This window comes from Taeniopygia guttata, chromosome 1 (genome assembly GCF_048771995.1).
Source record: "Taeniopygia guttata chromosome 1, bTaeGut7.mat, whole genome shotgun sequence".
NCBI classification, from domain to species: Eukaryota; Metazoa; Chordata; class Aves; order Passeriformes; family Estrildidae; genus Taeniopygia; species Taeniopygia guttata.
In genome coordinates this window covers 104,392,690-104,411,264 of record NC_133024.1, presented here as the reverse complement: position 1 = coordinate 104,411,264, position 18,575 = coordinate 104,392,690, and the positions used below count along the sequence as shown (strand labels likewise).

The following is an 18,575-nucleotide window of genomic DNA, read 5'->3' as shown; positions in this document are numbered from 1 at the left end:
GGAACTTATTGTGACCAAGTGTAGACTTAGAGTGATGTTTCATAATCAGTTTGAGCCAAAACACCTTCTTCCACCTTTTCTCCCTGGCTGCAATTCCCAGTCTCACCAAGTATTGGCATGATGGTTTGCTGCACTTATGTCACCATCAGTATAGAACATCATCCAGTTTAAATTGGTTTCCTTTCCTTTAAATTGCTTTGCAGCCCTGTAAGGAAGAATGCTGAAGCTGGATGAAATAAGAGGGTGAGGGGAGGCAGTTGTCAGAGCAGCACAGATTTACACCTCTTTAAAGCAATCATGAAACATCACACCATTAATGGCTGGCATAGCTGCCAGGTGAAACTCTGTGTCCTCTCAAGAGGCTGTACTGACTAATTCAGGAGCCTATTTGAGTCTCAACTGAAAAAAGTGAACACTCTTCCTAATGTAAAAATAGCAGGAACACAAAGGTATTGACAGCAGCAGAAGTTAGGCATTTTAATGGGTTTTGTGCATCTTACTCTAAAAGGGGGTTTATGTTGAGCTTTTTTGGTAATTTTCTCTTTAAATGTGGCTGTATCAGAACAATTTTAAACAGAAAACAACAAGACCTATGGGTTTGCCTATCCAGAAATTGCTGGAAACAGTAGCAAAAATTTTTCTCCTCCCCAGGCCGCTTGCTGCTGTAAAAGTAGGAACATTTTGAACTGCCAGCTCAGTCTGCCCTGGAAACCACACTCCATTTTCTACCTCCATTTTCTTCCTTTCCTCAGGGACAGACTGATAAAAGGAACTCCCTAAATAAACCAGTTCTGAAAAAAGGTGTGAGTATTCATAAAACTAAAATGCAGGCAGTGAACTGTAATGGTGTGAACACTCGGAAAAGTCTTTCAAATACAATGAGTTATGCCTTGCATGTGTCCTTCCAGTAACTACTACAATAAAATTTTAGTCCTCATTTTAGGTTTTGATTTAAACTATGTTGAACTATTATTGTTGGTAACACATTTGCGTGTGTGTCCACTATAGTAAGTAAATTATTCTGAACATTCTTATTTTGGAACGGCAGTTCCAAAATATTTTGTCTTGGATTTTGCTTTTCTAAATGTAACTTCTGTTTGTTTGTTTTTCCTAAGATGAATAATCTCAATGAGTATGACATAATGTAAAATATTTGCATTAATAAGCTTTTTTAAGTGCCTGACCTTTCCGAAGCACTGGGATACTGTAAATGGCACTTTGGATAATGTTGCTATGATGAGATATCAGCTGTGTTAACTGCCACTTGACAAAGAAAAAAAAAAAAATTGGTTGTTGTATTTTTAAGTTGTCATGTTTTATATGAGTATTGAACATATTAATAGTTAAATAGGTCTTCCAAACAGAAATCCTCTAAGTTTGACTTAAGTGGAATGAATTCTCTGTTTAATATAAATTTATGGGAGATTAAAACCACACACAAGAAACCCACAAAAATTCTCTACTATAAACCTATTGGCATCTTTGTATCAATCTCTAAACATATAAAATCAGCACCAAGAAGTTAGTCCTCCTTTGATTTTTAATGAGAAGAAATGTACCATGCATGCTCTTAGATATCTCATGAAAATCTGACCGTGAATGAATGATTAAAAATTACAAGCATTTATCACTTCAAATTAATTGCTTTGAAAGCTGTGAAAGAAACTAAACTTATAACCCTACAGCCTCACATCCCCAATCTATTCATTACATTAGTGTACAGAGAAGTAATTTTGCAATGGTTGTTATAATTTTTTTCTAAATAAGCCTAATATGGTTTACAGAAGTATGTGCTTCATTTATTCCTGTAGTTAACATGAATAGTTATTTGATACATTTTGTTTCATGGTGAGTATAAAATTTGTCCAATATTTCTTTTCCAATATTTTCAGTTGTTGTAAACTAGGTTTTGGAATGACACCAGCATACTGGTAATACAACACATAACTATGTGAAGAACACTTTAAGCAGATTAAATGACTGATTCATTAGAAGGTGACATTTGCTGAAGAGCTCCAGGTAAATTCTCAGGCCTCACAAACACCTACATGCTGTAAATTTAAATTTGGGGTTTACTGGACTGAATGCCTTCTCTCTCCTTTAACTTCCTAGCTCCATGTTTCTCGTGACTTGCCTCTGAGCAGTGAAACAAGTGTTTAACACCTGGGTTTTTTTGCATTTGGTCTTTTATTTGTGTATACTTTCAGATTGGCATGAAAACTAAGTACTCAAGAAACCTCTTGTTTCAGGTGATATTTTACTTTCTTGTGTGGAAAAGAACAAAAGTACCTAAGTAGTCCATTGTCAAAATTTTACCTCAGGCAACAGAATAACAAATTAAAAGAGGACAATTTGTAGAAAATACTGCTGTGTTACCTTGTGTTTCTAACTCTTCAAAACATTCTCAGACAGGTACAGAGCACCAGTTATGTTTGGCATGTGACTGTTGAACACACTGCCAGTCTTACTTGTCAATAAGAAGTTTAGACTAATAACCCTGTGCATCCTAATATTCTCAAGCCTATCCCAAAACAAAATCATGCACTGACCTATAGCTCATCATGCATACATTACTAAAAAAATGCTATATAAAGCTTTATATTACATGCTATCTGTAAACTGTTGTTGGAATTATTTTCATTTTTTAATATCAATTATGCTATGTGGCACTGAGTTGCATTTCTGTGAGTATTATTTCTTTATTTTCAATTTTCCCAGATGTTAAATATGCAAAATTACATAGGTAACAAATTGGATATTTATTACAAATAAATATTTTTAATATAAGTTGATATATAAGACATAAGTTGATTAGATCTTGAGATTTTATATCCTGTGTATTCATCCATAATATCCTATGAAAACAGACAAGAATAGAACTTCAGAATGCACAGTATGGAGTCTCAGTGTTACTCATCTGTTAACAAATATAAAAAAAGATCCTGTTCAGCTGATTGCTTAAAAATATCCACACTACTATGTTCTAAACTGGAAGAGTTTATCAAAAGCATTTAAGCCCTCCAAACCCTCAGTGCTTCTTCAAACAACCTTCTATTTTCTAGAGACCTGACAAGCCCTCGAATCCCCAGTAATTTTTGCTGTTAAGAATGCATGCAAATTTAGATGTATTTTTCAGAATTAAACTTGTGTGCAGCACTAAATCTTAATAAAAACCCACAGTATGTCTAAGACAAAATCAGTGTTCAATGCAGCTTCCTGTAAAACTACTCCTTTGAACTGCATGAGCACATGCTGACTTTACCAATAAGGCTGGAAAGCATTTATTCTAGAACTGGAAAATGGACTAATTCCTGTAAAAACTGTAAATTCCTGAGTAAAAACTGGACTACTTTTTCTCAGTCCACCAATACATTATTCTTGAGATGAGCTTTATGTATGATTAACTTTGCTGCTCACAAGAGAACTGTATCCCTACAGCAAGATATTCTGGACGAGTTAGTTAATTTAAATACAGTTATTAATGATAGTACATATTATTAAACTTTTGAGTTTGACATTTGCTGTTTAACATTTTAATGCTTGTGCATAGCACCACTGTATGATTATCTGGGGTTTTTTTAACACAAACACTCGTTTGTTTTTCAGCATCATTTATGATGAAGCCCCTACATATAATTCAGAAACAGTAACTATAGATTGAAGCAAAAAATCTAGCAAAAAATGATCACAGAACAATATGATTCCTGATTTTTTAAATGCATAACATTAATGTCTTTCTAGGACATGAAATAATATACTAGATGTGGCTAAATTGCATTTATTTCTGTGTGATATGATTTAATTTTAATGATTTAATATTAATATGACTTAATATGATCTTGGTTACAATAATTTGTGTCCTGCTCTTTGCCACAGAGTATTCCTACAAAGGTTTTGCTTTATCTATTTCACTCCAAGAGTAAGGAACATACAATTTTTGACTGTTGAAGTCGTAAATTATCCAGGATGATCCAACTGAAATACAGTCATCTCAGGTTTCATAGTCTTCTCATATTATCAAAATAAGCTGGGTTGTATTACACAGGCAATCTGAAATAGAATATTCTCATATACCTAATCAGTACATAAAGAATCAAATTGACATAGTTGCAGAGATACTGAACAGACACTTTTGATTTCATAGAATTCTGTTCAGATGTTTAACACAGATAAGTATGTTATATAGCACTCTAGAGCAGATGTTTCTCCATGGATTATAACCGAGCACGAATAAAAAAGTTTTACACTTCTACCATTAAATCACATAAATGTGCCCCAGAGAAAGAATTGATAAAGTGGGATAAAATTTGAACAAATGCATTGTCAAATTTTGTCCATAGGGAAATAAATAGCTATATATAGAGGGGGAGATTATGTGTACATGTGTATATATATTTATTCTCAGACACAAGTGAATTAAGAGAGAAAAAGAAGGCTTTAAAATATATATGCTAATTTTAATATCTTAACCATGACCTCTTTGGATTTGATTAAATTAGGAAAAAGAGTAGAAGGAAAATCAGTTGACATGTCACTGAGCTGTAACCACAAATTTTTCCTTAGTACAGTTCAGTGTTTCTGACTCACTCATTGTCTCTTCAGTAAACTGTATTAGGCCCTTCATGGACAGCCTCGGCTACAGAATAGTTGGATTAATGCAAACTGAAGTTTAAAAGTTTTAAGAAGGGAGTGTAGGGTACCTTGCAAGCACTTTTTTTTTTTTTCTTTTTTGGATAGTCAGATTTTAGAGATTAAAACCTCCCTTATCACCCTCTTCACTAGATTTTTTTTATTTTTCCTGAGTGAAGGCCCTTGTTGGGAGCCCACTTTAATGTTATGCTCCTGTCTTTGCAATTTGAAAGCTGAGCTGAAAATGTCAAGAAGAAAATTTAAAATTATTTTCCCTGTTTAAATTAGAACATGTAAAAGTGTCTGTGTGCAATTGTGGTCAGGTTGCATTTGGATTGACTGAAAAAAATACATACATGCTAAAGCAGGTGTTTGGATATTCTGAACTTCCTAATAGAACTGCTTCAGAGAAATAAGGAGAACCTTTTTTAATAATTTCTTCCCTTCTAACCAAATTATCCTGTTTGAGCACATTTATAAAAAAGCAGACAATAATCCATTTATTAAATTTGCTTAAATGGACTTAAAACCCCTCGCTGCTGTTATTATTGCTTCTTCTGACACTTCACAGGCTCTCCATTTTTCAATGTGTCTCTTCCAATAATGGTCCTCAGAGCCTGCAACAACAGGGCTTGAGCTGCTTGGCATATCTAGCTATTATCATTGACAAAAAGACAGCAAAATTAACAGCAAAATGCAAACTTCTGCCCCAATCAGATAAATATTTCCCTGTGAGATTTTCCTGAATGGTTGATTTATATTTTCATTTATGTCTTGGTAGGAAAAATTGTCAAAAAACTCTTGTAGTTTTGTTTCTTTGTTAGTTTTTATTTGTTTGCTTGAGGTTTTGTTGTGGTTTTCCTTGGTTTTTTCCCATATAATAATAGCATATATATTCTTTATCCATTTACAATAGGTTTCAAATATTTCACTTTTTATGAACTAGTCTGCAGTTAAGTCATTAATTATGTGAGTTTTTCAGCAAAACTTTTTCTTAATGTTTCACTAGGTGAGTATTACCCAGGAAATTATACAATATTAAACCAAAATGTTTCAGAACATTAAGGTTATAAATTTCTTGTTAAAAAAAAAAAACAAACTCTTAAAACATTACTTTGTTTAAAACTAACTTTTTGCAATAATTAGTTCAAAGAGTAAAAAGAAATTTCAAACTCCTCAAGTTGTTTATTGAAAGAGTAATCCAAGCTCTTAGATAAATCTAAAATAAATTGCATGGCATTGGGGAAGTAAATTTTGAATTTACTGTTTTAATTATTCTTATGTGAAACTGTTGCCCATATTATGTTGATCTAATTATAGAATATATCAAAGAGCTAGTGTCCAATTGAAATACATGATCAAAAAAGGTACAATTTTTTTAAATGACAGTTGATGTAAGCACATAAACTTGAAATTCTTCATATAATGAAAAAACAATGTTTGTGCTGCCGAGGGAATAGAGCATTTACATGTAATTTGTAGAAATAAAAATTCTCAATTTTCTTTCAATTCAATTTCCATCCTGAAAGGAATCACTGATTGCTACTTATTGCATATTATTTTAGTTAATTTATTTATACATCTACTGATTAATCTAGTTAGGGATGGCTCTTGTCATTAACAAGGTCAATTTCTGTGGAAAATTTTTATGACAACACAGTGCTCTAAATGAACCAGCCTTCTTCTGTCCCTGATGGGGAGCTTCTTTCTATTACTACCTTAGAAATAATATACTAAATGTTGTTCAATGAATTTTTACATTGAATCTGTGCAGGTAAGACTGAGAAAGAAGAAAGCCCTAATTCATTATGTAACAGTTAATTTAATTTTATCAAAATAATGCCCTAGATAAAAACAGGACAGGGATTCAGTCTGTATTTGGTCACAAGTAATGTTTTGGGTTGGATACAATTTAGGAAAATTCACTTTATTCAGATGACAGGGAAAGTCTCTTGGTTCCTGTACAAACTTATGTTTTAGGTCCATTAATATAGTGCTGGAAATACTTTATTACATTTTTTGTTTGTTTGTGGTTTTTAGGGGGTTTTGTTTTTTGGGGGGGTTGTTTGTTTGTTTCTCTTTTCCAACATCAAGCCTACTTAGCTAAAAATAATTCAACAATAACTTTATTTTTCTGGGTGATTTTTGGCATGTCAAACTGCATCCCTGTGCAGAACCAGGAGACATATTGAAAAATGGGGAAGACAGAGGCTAACTAGCTTGTGAGAAAATAATTATTTCATGTTTTGTAATTTTTTAATCCAGATCCATTATTGTCTGTTATGGAATCACATTTTTCTTCTTTAGTGACATGACATGAACCAATTGGTTACTAAAATCCAACTTTTTTGAGTCAGGCTAATAGTATTCTTTGTTTCCTTGATGGGGGCAGATATTGGACAGTTGGCATGACAAATACTGTAACCTCAAAGGTGAAATTGAAAAGACTCAGAACTTACCAGTAAAAATTCCCAGAATATAATTTTAAAAATAAATGTACATATAATGGATATGATCTATTTCTATCATAAATACATAACATCTGCATGACTCTAAAATTAAAAATATAGTTACACAAAGTTTTAGTATTTCTGATATATAAGGAACAATGCTAATTAGTTCCTTCCTGAACAGGTCTGTGTTAGTCTTTTCAGGTTTGTGTTTTCACTATTATTTCAAAGGGGTCTCATGTTATTAGGGATTTGTACATTTTATTTGGCTTGCATGTTGAAGGTAAGAAGAAGAATATTGTGGAACTCAGTTCCTTGGTCATTATGTTCCTCATTCTCATGCCTTGCTTCCCCTGGCCTCCTGCTCATTGCCAGCTTTTCTTTTCCTGGCCCATGCTGCTGCTAGACCACAGAATGGCTCAGAGCTGAAAACATTCTTTGTCTTCTTACACCTCCAAGTTTGCAGGACACAATCTTTTGAAGAGTGTGCTTAACATAATATTTTATCTGGAGATGTTGTTTCCGGAGAAGTAGTCTGTCCTGGGGTCACATATCTATCTAAAAGCCTTTTTAACAGGAGAAAAGCTTAAATGTAATTAGAATTTTTTATCCTTGCAACAGGATTAAGTAAATGCAAAATTGGAAGCAAAGTAACAAATAGAAAATATAAAGTCCAGAAACTAATCTTTCTTTCCTCATCTAGGTTTTTGCACTTCATTCCCTAGCTCTCCCATGCTATTTTATATGAAAAGCCTTTGCGAAATTAAATTCTCCTTCAATTTTTATCCTGTGCTTCCATCTCGTGTGTTTCTGGTTACTATTCAGTGAAATAAACAGATATTTCTGATGATGTATCAAGACCCCTGTGACTCTCCAAAGTTGCTGGTTGCAGCACAGCCATGCTTAACACACTCCCAAATACCAGCTGAATAGCATGACACATTTTCCTCAAACAGCTCTGGATACCTGGAGCACGATGGGAGCCTGTGAGTTCCTAGGATTGAGATCTGCAGGTTCTCCAGCTCTGGTTTCTCACCTTTGGCCTCAGCAAGTCTGACTTAAGTTGTATCAGTCACCCCTTAGAGAAACTCCTCCCTGCAGTCACATCCTGGTCTGATGCTGTTTTATGGAAGCCAAGCAAGATAATAACACCACAGGTTTGTGGTCCCATGGCATTAGTTTTAATTGCTGTGCATAAAGAACCCACTATGCCTCATATGTCTGTCACCCAGCAGTGAATAAGATGCGTCTTAGATATGTCTTGGGAGTTAGATACACCTCCGTTTAGATACTTCATGGAGGTATTCTGTTTAACTACTGAATTCCAGTAATTCTTTCAACAGAAATACACTGGTATTACTGAGGTCTTTCTCAGGAGTGTGCCCAGCACTGCTCCACAGAGGTCTGTGGAGCAAGGGAACAGCAGGGGAAGATTTGGAGGTGAACAATCACTATTGACTTTTCGGTACATCATGTGCACCTGGAGCTACACACATCCCTGTAAGGTAGGTACGACCTCCCAGAACATTCCCTGACACACACTCGTAACCTCTTTCATCTCCAACTCTGCAAGGTGAGGACAGAAATGTGGCAGGAGAGCAGGGATTGCCCCAGCTCCCCAGCAATTGGTTACCTGCTAAAGAAATCCTGGGCTGCCCCAAGCTCCTAGCTCCTTGCTCTGTCTTCTCTTTGGGAATGGGAATATCATGCATTCTACTTCTCCAGCATCCACCAACACTTCTATTTTCCAAGTAAATGACAAACACACCATCCCCAAACACATTCTGTCTAGACTGGCCACAAAATGTGGCCACCCCAACCCTCAGCTGAGTAGAATTGTCCTAGCTTCAACAGCTCTCTAAGTGAACCTTGGCATTATTCCAACATTAAAATATTCTGCATCCTTGTAAGGTATGAACTGACCCCCAGAAATGAACACTGGCTGTCCTTAGGGAAACATAGACCTTTCAAAGGTTATCCAGCACAGCTAAAGCATTAAATCTTAAAGCAGAAAAACACAGTTTTCATGTTAGGGAACTATCATTTTTTTTCACTTGTTCCAGTTCTCACAGGTTTTTCACAGGCTTTTAAACAACAAATTAATACATTATTATAGCTACTTGATATAAGGGTAAGTACTGTAACTTCACATAAATTTATGGTCAGGCTTTCCCATCTGTGTCAGAAAGTGATGTTTTCAAGTTAACTCTTTTATATTAACTCACAACTATTTCGTTTTCCAAAGAAGGTATTTTTCAAACCCAGCTCTTTTCAAATTATTTGATATGTTTCTTAAAACAGAAATCAAAACTGAGAATAATTCTAAAACTCATAGACAAAAAGCCTCTAGCTAGCCATTAATAATTACACTCTTCTTGAAATACCCTCACCATGCAGTATATTTAGCAGGACAATATCAAAGCCCAGAAAAGTTCTGCCTTCTGGTTTTTTTTTGGTTTTTTTTTTTCCCCATCAAAAATATCTCAGTAAGCAACATTAGTTAAAAATAAAAAAAATGCAGTCACTTTGTTCTCTGTTTCCTGGTCTTGTGTACAAACAACCTAAAATCATTGAGGACTGGCATACAGGAAAGATTTTCTGAATCAGTGTATCAGAAACAATACCTTCAGAATAATAGAAAGTAGCTCTAGAAGGAAACATGCTACAGATCTCCTTTTCTCTAAATTGATTTCTAAAAAAACTTGTATATCAGCATATTAGAAATTTACCTGGATAGTCTGAATAATTCAAAGTAATAGTTTACTTATAGCAAATAAACTATTAGTTATTCTCTGGCCACTATTAGCCATAAGATGGTAATCACCATAAAATTCTCTGCCAATGACTGTCAGAATTAATTTGCAAGCCTTCTGCTTTTTCTGATGTTGTGTTGCAGAATGTACTGAGCTTTACTTGCTGTATTTTTTCTATGAGATTTATATATACTTTTTCCTACGAGATTTGTTTCCACCAGATTGGTTTCCATTTTCTGCTGTAGCCAACATGCTAGAAAATCTATCAATAGGTTACTGTTCTGACATCAAAGCATAATTCCAGTGTGACCTACTGTTTGTTTCTTACAAGTTGCCCTCATTGCCAACCCACAAAAGAGATAAATTTCCATATCCTGCAAAATCTAGTAACTCAGGCACTCAGTTTTGGAGCCCTCATTACCTCTGCAGCAGTAGGACATAAAAGTGATAAATCATTCGTGAAACAAAATGCTTTCTTCATGCATCAATTTCTCTTAATTCATCTATGTATAAATATCCATACATTCAGAATTATCAGATGCTATTATGATAACACTAATGTTTGCTGGACGATTTGCCCAGCACAACCTTTGTAATTATGAAAATATCTTTGCTGCCAACAAAGCACAGAAGTCTTCCAAGCGGAACTTAAACCACAAAATCCCAATGAATCCCAGAGTAAATATGTATAAATATTACAGAGAAGGGAAAGTATAGAAAGAAAAGTTCAGATAATCTGGTCACTGTTGACTTTCAGCAAAATAAAACCTACTATCAGTAACCAAAAGCTTAGCATTCAGTATTAATTATTAAGATTTTTTTTGCCAACAACAATCTTGTCAATGATATATCATACATTTCTGCATGGAATCAACATGCGTTTAATGTCTTTTCAATTAAATTATTAATGTCAGCATGCCATCACATTGCCATCATACATTTACACATCAAATTCCTTCATACAATTTGAACAGAGGTTCTGTTTGCTACTTACCTAACTGGGCCTCCTGAATTGTTAGCTTACTCTCCAAGGGGTGTAAAAGCTTTGGTGGTTTATCTGTTAGTGGCGCTAGAAAAGAAAGAAATTCACATATGTAGTGTTCTGATTATTATTGGGTAGACTAAGACTTGGTTTTATACCTATTATTTCAAGAAGGTTTTGGTTTTCTTTTGTTTTAATAATGTTCATGCCTTCAGTAACTGTAAATGCTTTTCCTTAGACAGTAAATATAGCTCCAAAACTAAAGGCCCTTGTATTAAACAAAGTATTCTCTTTAAACCCTCACAGAAACAAACAAACAAACAAAAAAAAAACTCACCAAAAAAAGCAACCGAGCAATAAAACAAAAACAACAAAAATCCCCAAACCAACCAATCAAGAAAAAAACCCAAACAAAAAATGCACTGACACTACAATTTTCTTTTTTTGTAAATATTATTCAGAATTTCACAGTTTGCTGTGATATTGAACTATTTTTCTATAATGTATAGTCATTAAAAGATAGATAACATAAGTTATTCTAGAAAAATTTTGAATATTTAATGAAAACTTTATTTGAAAATATATACCTAACACTGAAACTTTGTAAAGTGGAGTATTAGAAAAAGGCTGTTTTCAAAATCCAAGGAATGAATACAATGAAATAATGTCAAGGTTCCTAATACGATGGCTCACTTTTCCCTTTTGGTCTAGCCTGAAATAATATTAGTAGACCTATGCAATAATGGAGTAGAAAGAGTTTATAGTGGTTAAAAACCTTCTGAAGGCTGTTGAAATGTGTTCAAACCATCCGTGTATATTAATCATGCTATTCTACTACATATAACATCTGTCTACTTAATTCATAGACATGACATTGATTATTACTACTTTTGTTGTTGTTAGCAGTGCACTTTTTACTATGTCTGAGAGATGAGTACATGCCATTTGAAACAAAAAGAATGATTTTTTTTTTCTCTTTAATACTGGTAGTAAATATTCATGGGAAATTTCCAACTTTTCTAGTCACCTGCAACATTTTGATGTTCTGCTTTTCAACATCAATTCATACTTCAGTTCTTAACACAGATTATGGGCTGTCGCAGATTTAAAATACATTTGACATTTCGATATAGCTCTAGAATCTTTGTTCCCTTCAACTTGTCAAAATCAATGCTCCTTTTCTTACTGACACACACACATACCCATATGTGTACAGGCTTAATCTACTAAACACACTTGTCTCCTGTCAGTGGAATAGCAGGAGAAGTTTATTTGCATTCTCTTCATTATGTTTCCTCTGGTCTTTTAGTAAATTATCAATGTTCTTTAGAAGGTACAGCATTAATTTCAACTTCGCAACAATTATGGAATGGAACCAACGGAACCAACTCGTGTTTCTGCTTTACAGAGATTATCCTTTATATGATAAAAGCATAAACCCACTCAGTTGTATCAGAGGTGTTAGCCCATCAGACTTAGCAAAGAATCAAAATTCAGTGGAGTGGTAAAACACATGTACTTGGTCCAAAAACCTTCTCTTAGTTCATTCTTCTTACAGCTCCTAGTCTCTATGGGAAATCATTCTGCACTACAGGCTTTGGAGAGAGCTGAAAGATTTTTGGCATCATCTCTGGCTTGCTACTTTTTTTTACACTAATGCTAATTCTTTTTATCTGTTTTTCTCTCTCTCTTTTTATTTTTTTTTTTTCCTTAAAGGCTAAGTGGGTGGAAGGGAAAAGGATTCAAAATATATTTTCTTCTTAAACTGTAAAATTAGTCATTCCCATTTCTTAACTTCTTTGTAAAGCCTCATAATTCATCAGCACATTGCCATTTTTTCAACATACACTATGAATTTAAATTTAATTTTGCATTTCTGTCATTCTCAACTCAATTATTATTCATCAGATAATGTCGTCTGAGTCACTGTTTTTCTAAATCTGTTTTGAAACTGTGAGCAAAGTTCCCTCATTGTAAGTGAAGATATAGTAACTTGTGGAGTTAATCTGAATGCAATGAATAAATAGATTAGAACACAGCATTTTTAACAGTTAAAGCAAAGATCAACGTTACTTTTATGATCCTGTATCTCAGGTCTCTAAGCAGATTTCTTATTTTAAATGAACAAGCTCTGGTTGTGTGGAGATAAATCATACTTTAACCGGAGTGTGAAGTTGTTGTAAAATTTTTTCCCAGTTTAATTTATGAGATTTAATACATCATTTAACAAATAAAATGCTACTGAAAACAATAAATTAGACACATAACTGATGGATCAGAATCACAGAAGCATGAAGGTGGAAGGATCCTTTGGAAGCTGAGTGACCCAGCCTCCAGTTGGAAGCAGGTCCAATAGAGCAGGTTGTCAGGACCTCATCCAGTCACATTTTGAATATCTCAGTGGGTGCAGATTTCACCACTTCGGGTGTTCCAGCTGCCAACCACCCAGTGGCCCTGCACTGGACTTGGTTCAGTACATCTGTCTTTTTGAAGAGCAAAAAGCTGAAAATTTCTCAGTGTGCCAGGTGTGGCCTCACAGACACTACAGGACTGGGAAGGATCACCCTCCTGGACATGCTGGCTGAAGTCTTGCCAAGAGCTGTGCAGTTGGGCTTCACCAGCTCATGCCCAACTTATTGTCCACTCAAGCTGACAGGACCATTCATGCAAAGCTTTTTCCTACTCAGTCAGTCCCAGGTTCTGCTCTGATGCATGGGATTATTCCACTTCTAGACCAAGATGATGCCTTTTCCTTTATTAGACTCCATGATTTTCTCCAACTTTTCAAGGCTTCCTGAAGGAGCATCTCTGTTCTCTACTTCGTCACCTGTTCCTCCCATTTTGCTTAGAGTGCACTCTGCCCCATCCCCCAGGAGTACAAAACCCCCCTAATCAATAGTAAAACAAAGATACAATAGAAGTTAATTGTTTCAAATGGTTATTTTAATGGGAGAGTTACCAATGTTTGTAGATAGTAACAATTTAAACTTAGTAAGACAACACAACTCTAAAAGTTCTAAACTGGGGAAAGTATCCCAGCATTGCATTCCTTTAGATGTATACCAGCCTCACACTGTTGTATGTCTGTCCTATAAGCAATCACATTTTCCAGGGCCAACTCCTTCACCTGTCCAGAAAAGTAAAAATATCCTTGGGTACTCTGCATTCCAGAGCTTTAGACTGTAGGGAACTACTGTGAATATGAGTTATATAGGCAAGGAAAAGAATTTTGATAACTATATGTGCTTGAATATCAAATTTTACAAGGTGATCTGAAACTTTTCCTCGGTCAAACAGGGCCTTTAGTGTCTGTTATTTGATTAATTTCTTAGCCTGAAAATATATGTAAGTACATTCTGGCATATTAATTCCAGTGGACTGAGGCAGAGGTGGGAGTTTCTTTAGGTGCTGCAGAGTTCCTGCAACACTCGTTTAGTTTAGAAACTCTGGTGTAGACCTATGTATCTCCTGATAACTTTTTCATATCCTTAAAATCATGGGGAGTGACTTCTTAACTAGGCTGTGAGAGAATCTGTTCAAAATCAATATTATTTTCAGACAGATATATTGAGCCACAGTTATCTACTAAACTGAACAGAAAAAGCATAATTTAATAATTTCATTATAAAATTTTGCTAAATAGCAAGACCCCAAAAACATTTATAAACTCACAACTATGTCTGGTCTCTTAAATAAGTTAAATACCTTTTATTCTTTTTTTTATAAATAGACGCACAAAGGCAATAATTTTCATGTCCTACAAAAATATCTATGATTTGAAAGCACTTCCTGTTCTATACTGTATGCAAAGAACAAAAATCCTTTGAATATGTTTAAAAATATAAAGAGAAGATCCTCTTCCCACCAGGTAGTACTTATCTACATGGCTGTCACACAGGAGGAACAGAGTGCTTGGATTCTTATTCTTGCATAAGGGAATTCTCAAGTGTCTTGGCAAGAATCTTAGTTCCTGGATATTATTATCTACTCATATATGGATTCACTTCTCCCTTCCTCCTTTTTTTTTTTTTTTTTTTTCTTTCTCTTTTTTTTTTTTTTGGTTTTGTTTTTCAACACCCTCACACCATCCCTCCCCACCCCCCAGTGTCCACGCCCACTGCTTTAGAGTCAAGAAATCATTTAATCAAAATTGGTATATTCCTCTTTTAAAACAATGGGGATTAATAGGCCAGTGCCTTTTAAAGGAAAGCTGTTTGATCATAAATCAAGTTTACAGCTCATCTTATGTTTGACTTCTGAACTATCCTTGATAAATGGTTTGAAAAGAAATATGTGTCAAACTTGAAGTAAACTAAAGTTAAAAAAAAATAAAAAGGTGAAGCAACCAATTCTGAAGATTTATTTAAAATTAATATACAACTTCAGAAATACCAGTCAGCTGCAGACATATTGATCCTGCTCAGAGAAAAAGTGACTGAATTCACATTCCGTGTCTATCAGATTGGATGTACATTTAAAATATATTGAACAATTTTTCTTGTGGTAATGAAAGTGAGAGCCACCACAATCAGTCACCCTGCTGGAAACCAGCCAGAAGATAATATTTTCACATCAACCACTGACTTCCATGCTCCTCTTCCTACAGTGTTGCTTTAGCTTTAGATGAATGTGGTCACATGAGAGCTACATACACTTGCTCTGTGCAAAACATTTTCATTTGGAGAGACCAACTAACTGTTAGATTTTAATACATGCAATGAAGAAATCTTAATTCAACCTGTATATTAAAATAGCACTAATCTGGGCATCAAAATGGAGCTGTCTCAAAATGCACAAACTTAATAATAGAAAAATTATAATTCCAAAGATCTAGATTTATGTCTGGTTTATGAAGTGGTCTCAGATTTTCTCTTGAAAATAACTACAAAAGGTTTTCATTTCTTAGAGGAAGACAGGGTTTTGTGGAATTTTCTGAAAATCAGAAAGCCGGTTTATTGTCAGGACATTTCATTCCAGGCAAAAGTTCACAGGAATAGTTGCCTTACTTGTCCAGTCTGAGTTATATATATTTTAGAAAATTTCTGGTTCAAATGTTTTATTGAAGTAAAAATTACATTTTGAGGATGAAAATACTTCTGATCTCTCTAAGATTTGAGATAATACAATGAGATTAAACCTCTTATGTTTATGAACTTAGACTATTTTTAGAAAAAATGACTGACATGTCCCTGGAAGATATTGTAACTATATCACAGGATTAAATAAGGGGAAGAATTCATTGCTATGCAAAGGGAAAATATTCCTACACTTTGAAATCAAAGGACATCAGAGACATGGAGTTCTTTTCATGAAGTCTGTGCTGTTTCTTTGAATTACACCCAGAGTTCAAAAAGACTCTATCTCTTGGTTTGTGTTTAAAAACTTAAGAGACTTCCTTATTTCCATGTACTTTCTTGCTAATATTCTGAGTTTATGTTTCTTTTTCTCCTGCATTTGTTGTGCCAATTTTGTCATGGACAGATAATTGTGAAGACAAGGTACTTCTGTCAGGGAAGGGATATCTGAGGAGGATGTAGAGGAGGTCTGACTGACTATAAAGGTGAACAAATTGCGCACGGAATTTGTGCCTTCCCCACCCCTGGAAGTGTTCAAGAGCAGGCTGGATGGGGTCCTGATCTGGTGGAAGGTAAGCAACAGACCCAGCAACCTGGTTCAGTGGGAGTGACCCTGTCCATGGCAGAAGGACAGAAACCAGATGATGTCTGAAGTCCCAACCCAAACCATTCCACAATTCTGTGGCAGTGCTGCCTGCTCCACACACTCTCAGAGCTGTCCTGGGCCTGGCTGTGAAGTGCATGGGGTGCACTCACCCTTCCAACTACCTCATTGAACATTTACTCAAGCATTGCCACGGATGATTGTCTTATGCCAATGTCAGTGGAGAAGGTTTGAATCTAGAGTAAAACAATGGTTTTGGGTTTAGATTTGTTTGTTAAAGTGTCATGAGAGGTCTTTGAAAATAAAGCACTGTCATTGGAAAACCCTCAGTTATGAAAAGTTGACATCGATGGCTATATTCAGGAATCATAAGCAATTATAATAATAGAAGGAAAACTATAGCATTACAGTTGATAATTGCAGTGCCTTGAAAAGCTCCAATACTTTTATTTTTGGTATACTTTTATGTTTGGTTTCTTTGTTTTAATAGAAATGTCTGAAAAAGAAAATGCAGTAATGCAGTAGCAGTAGCCTACAGTAGATTTCAATAAAATTAATTATGTCCAGCCTGAAGCTGCAGTCATGAAACATTTATCTACACAGTCACTGTCCAGATAAATATTGATACTGAGAACTCTGAGATTCCTCACAGTAAATGTGAGCTGAGCAAAAAAAAAAAAAAAAAAAGTAGCGAAATGCAAGGATGCTATTTTTTCTTTCTTTCTCTATATAAAGTTATAGTCTTATGTATTCAGATCTATCAACAGAGACCTCAATATCTTTTAAAAGCTAAATATATGGTAAGGTCTTTCATAAGAAGGGAATTTTTTATACCTGCTTGAGACTTAACAATCTTAAATTTCTGCTCTCAGTTTTATTCAGATTAGTTTTCATTCACAAGGGCACCATTTAAAGTCACATATGCCATGAGTTGCACAGCAGCCCTGTAAGAATATTCTGCCTCACTGTGTGCATGCTGAATCAAGCAGTTCAAAATGAGGGCAGACACATATAAGGCCACTGAAGTTATCTGTGCAAAGCCATAGGCATATGACTATAAATGAGCTGTCTAATGTGACTTCATTTCCACTATGATTGACTGAAGATCAGCTTTTATCTTCTGAAATGTTCTCATAAATCTTGCATTGCAAGACAAAAATGTCTCTCAGTTTATGTCTTTCTCACTGTCTTCTCCTTACCACATATTAAAAACCCCCAAACCAACAAAACAACAATTCCCCACCCCTTCTGCTTTGGGCATATAAATGAATGGTTATATATATTACCATTATATATTATAATGGTTATAACCATATAATGGTTTTTATTTCTTACATCTAATAATGTCTTCTGATATTTTTCCCAAACTGGCCATAATCTTTAATTTTATCACTAACAATTAAAAAAAAAACAAAACACCTTTACAATTCTTTAATAGAATATCAGCCTTTCTTGAAAGAAAATACAGAAACAGCTAAATTTGTATTCAATAAAGAGGTTGCAAAAGTTTTCATGATGCTTACTGAGAAGAGACATTGCTAAAAGGAAATCTAAAAGATGGGAAGAATATTTCCAAGAAGCCTTTTAAAATGTTTTAAGCCTGTGAGTCCCCTGAGATTAACAACACACTAAATACTGGAGAAGAGCAAATGTAGCCAGATGTTGGGCTTTTCATTATCTGCTCATCTCTAATTGAATCTGATGTGACACTTGTGCTATCCCTATGACTTCAGAGGAGATGTTAGTTTTCTTCAACACACAGTGACATTTCCCAGACATCATCTCCATGGAAAAAGTACAAATAATCAAAAGGTTGCCATGGCAGATGTTAATGCAGTCTTGAAATACAAAAGAATGAAAGAGTATATGTAGTTCAACTACTGAGCGAAATATCAGCCTAACATCTTGAGAGGCTCTTGGTCTCTTTCTGTGTGGCAGGTTTGGGATTGATATATTGATCTTGTAAAAAAAATGGAAGAAATAAAGCAAAGCTTCAATTCAAAAATATTTTTTTAATTATAGTGACAGGATTCCCTGTCTCCCACAAAAACCCCAAACAAACAGAGACCCATAATAAGAAAG

At 34.7% G+C, this 18,575-nt stretch overlaps 1 protein-coding gene across 4 annotated transcripts in view; it reads right to left on the bottom strand.

The window, feature by feature from the left end:
* Nucleotides 1-18,575, bottom strand: part of IL1RAPL1 (interleukin 1 receptor accessory protein like 1) — a 676,860-nt gene that overhangs the window by 157,732 nt on the left and 500,553 nt on the right. For 3 of the 4 annotated variants that reach the window (XM_072934853.1, XM_072934841.1, XM_072934845.1), the window contains one exon: nt 10,827-10,901. The exons of the other annotated variant lie outside the window; for it this stretch is intronic. In XM_072934853.1, coding sequence (XP_072790954.1) covers nt 10,827-10,901 — 75 coding nt within the window. The remainder of the gene's footprint in view (nt 1-10,826; nt 10,902-18,575) is intronic. 4 annotated transcript variants of the gene reach the window in all.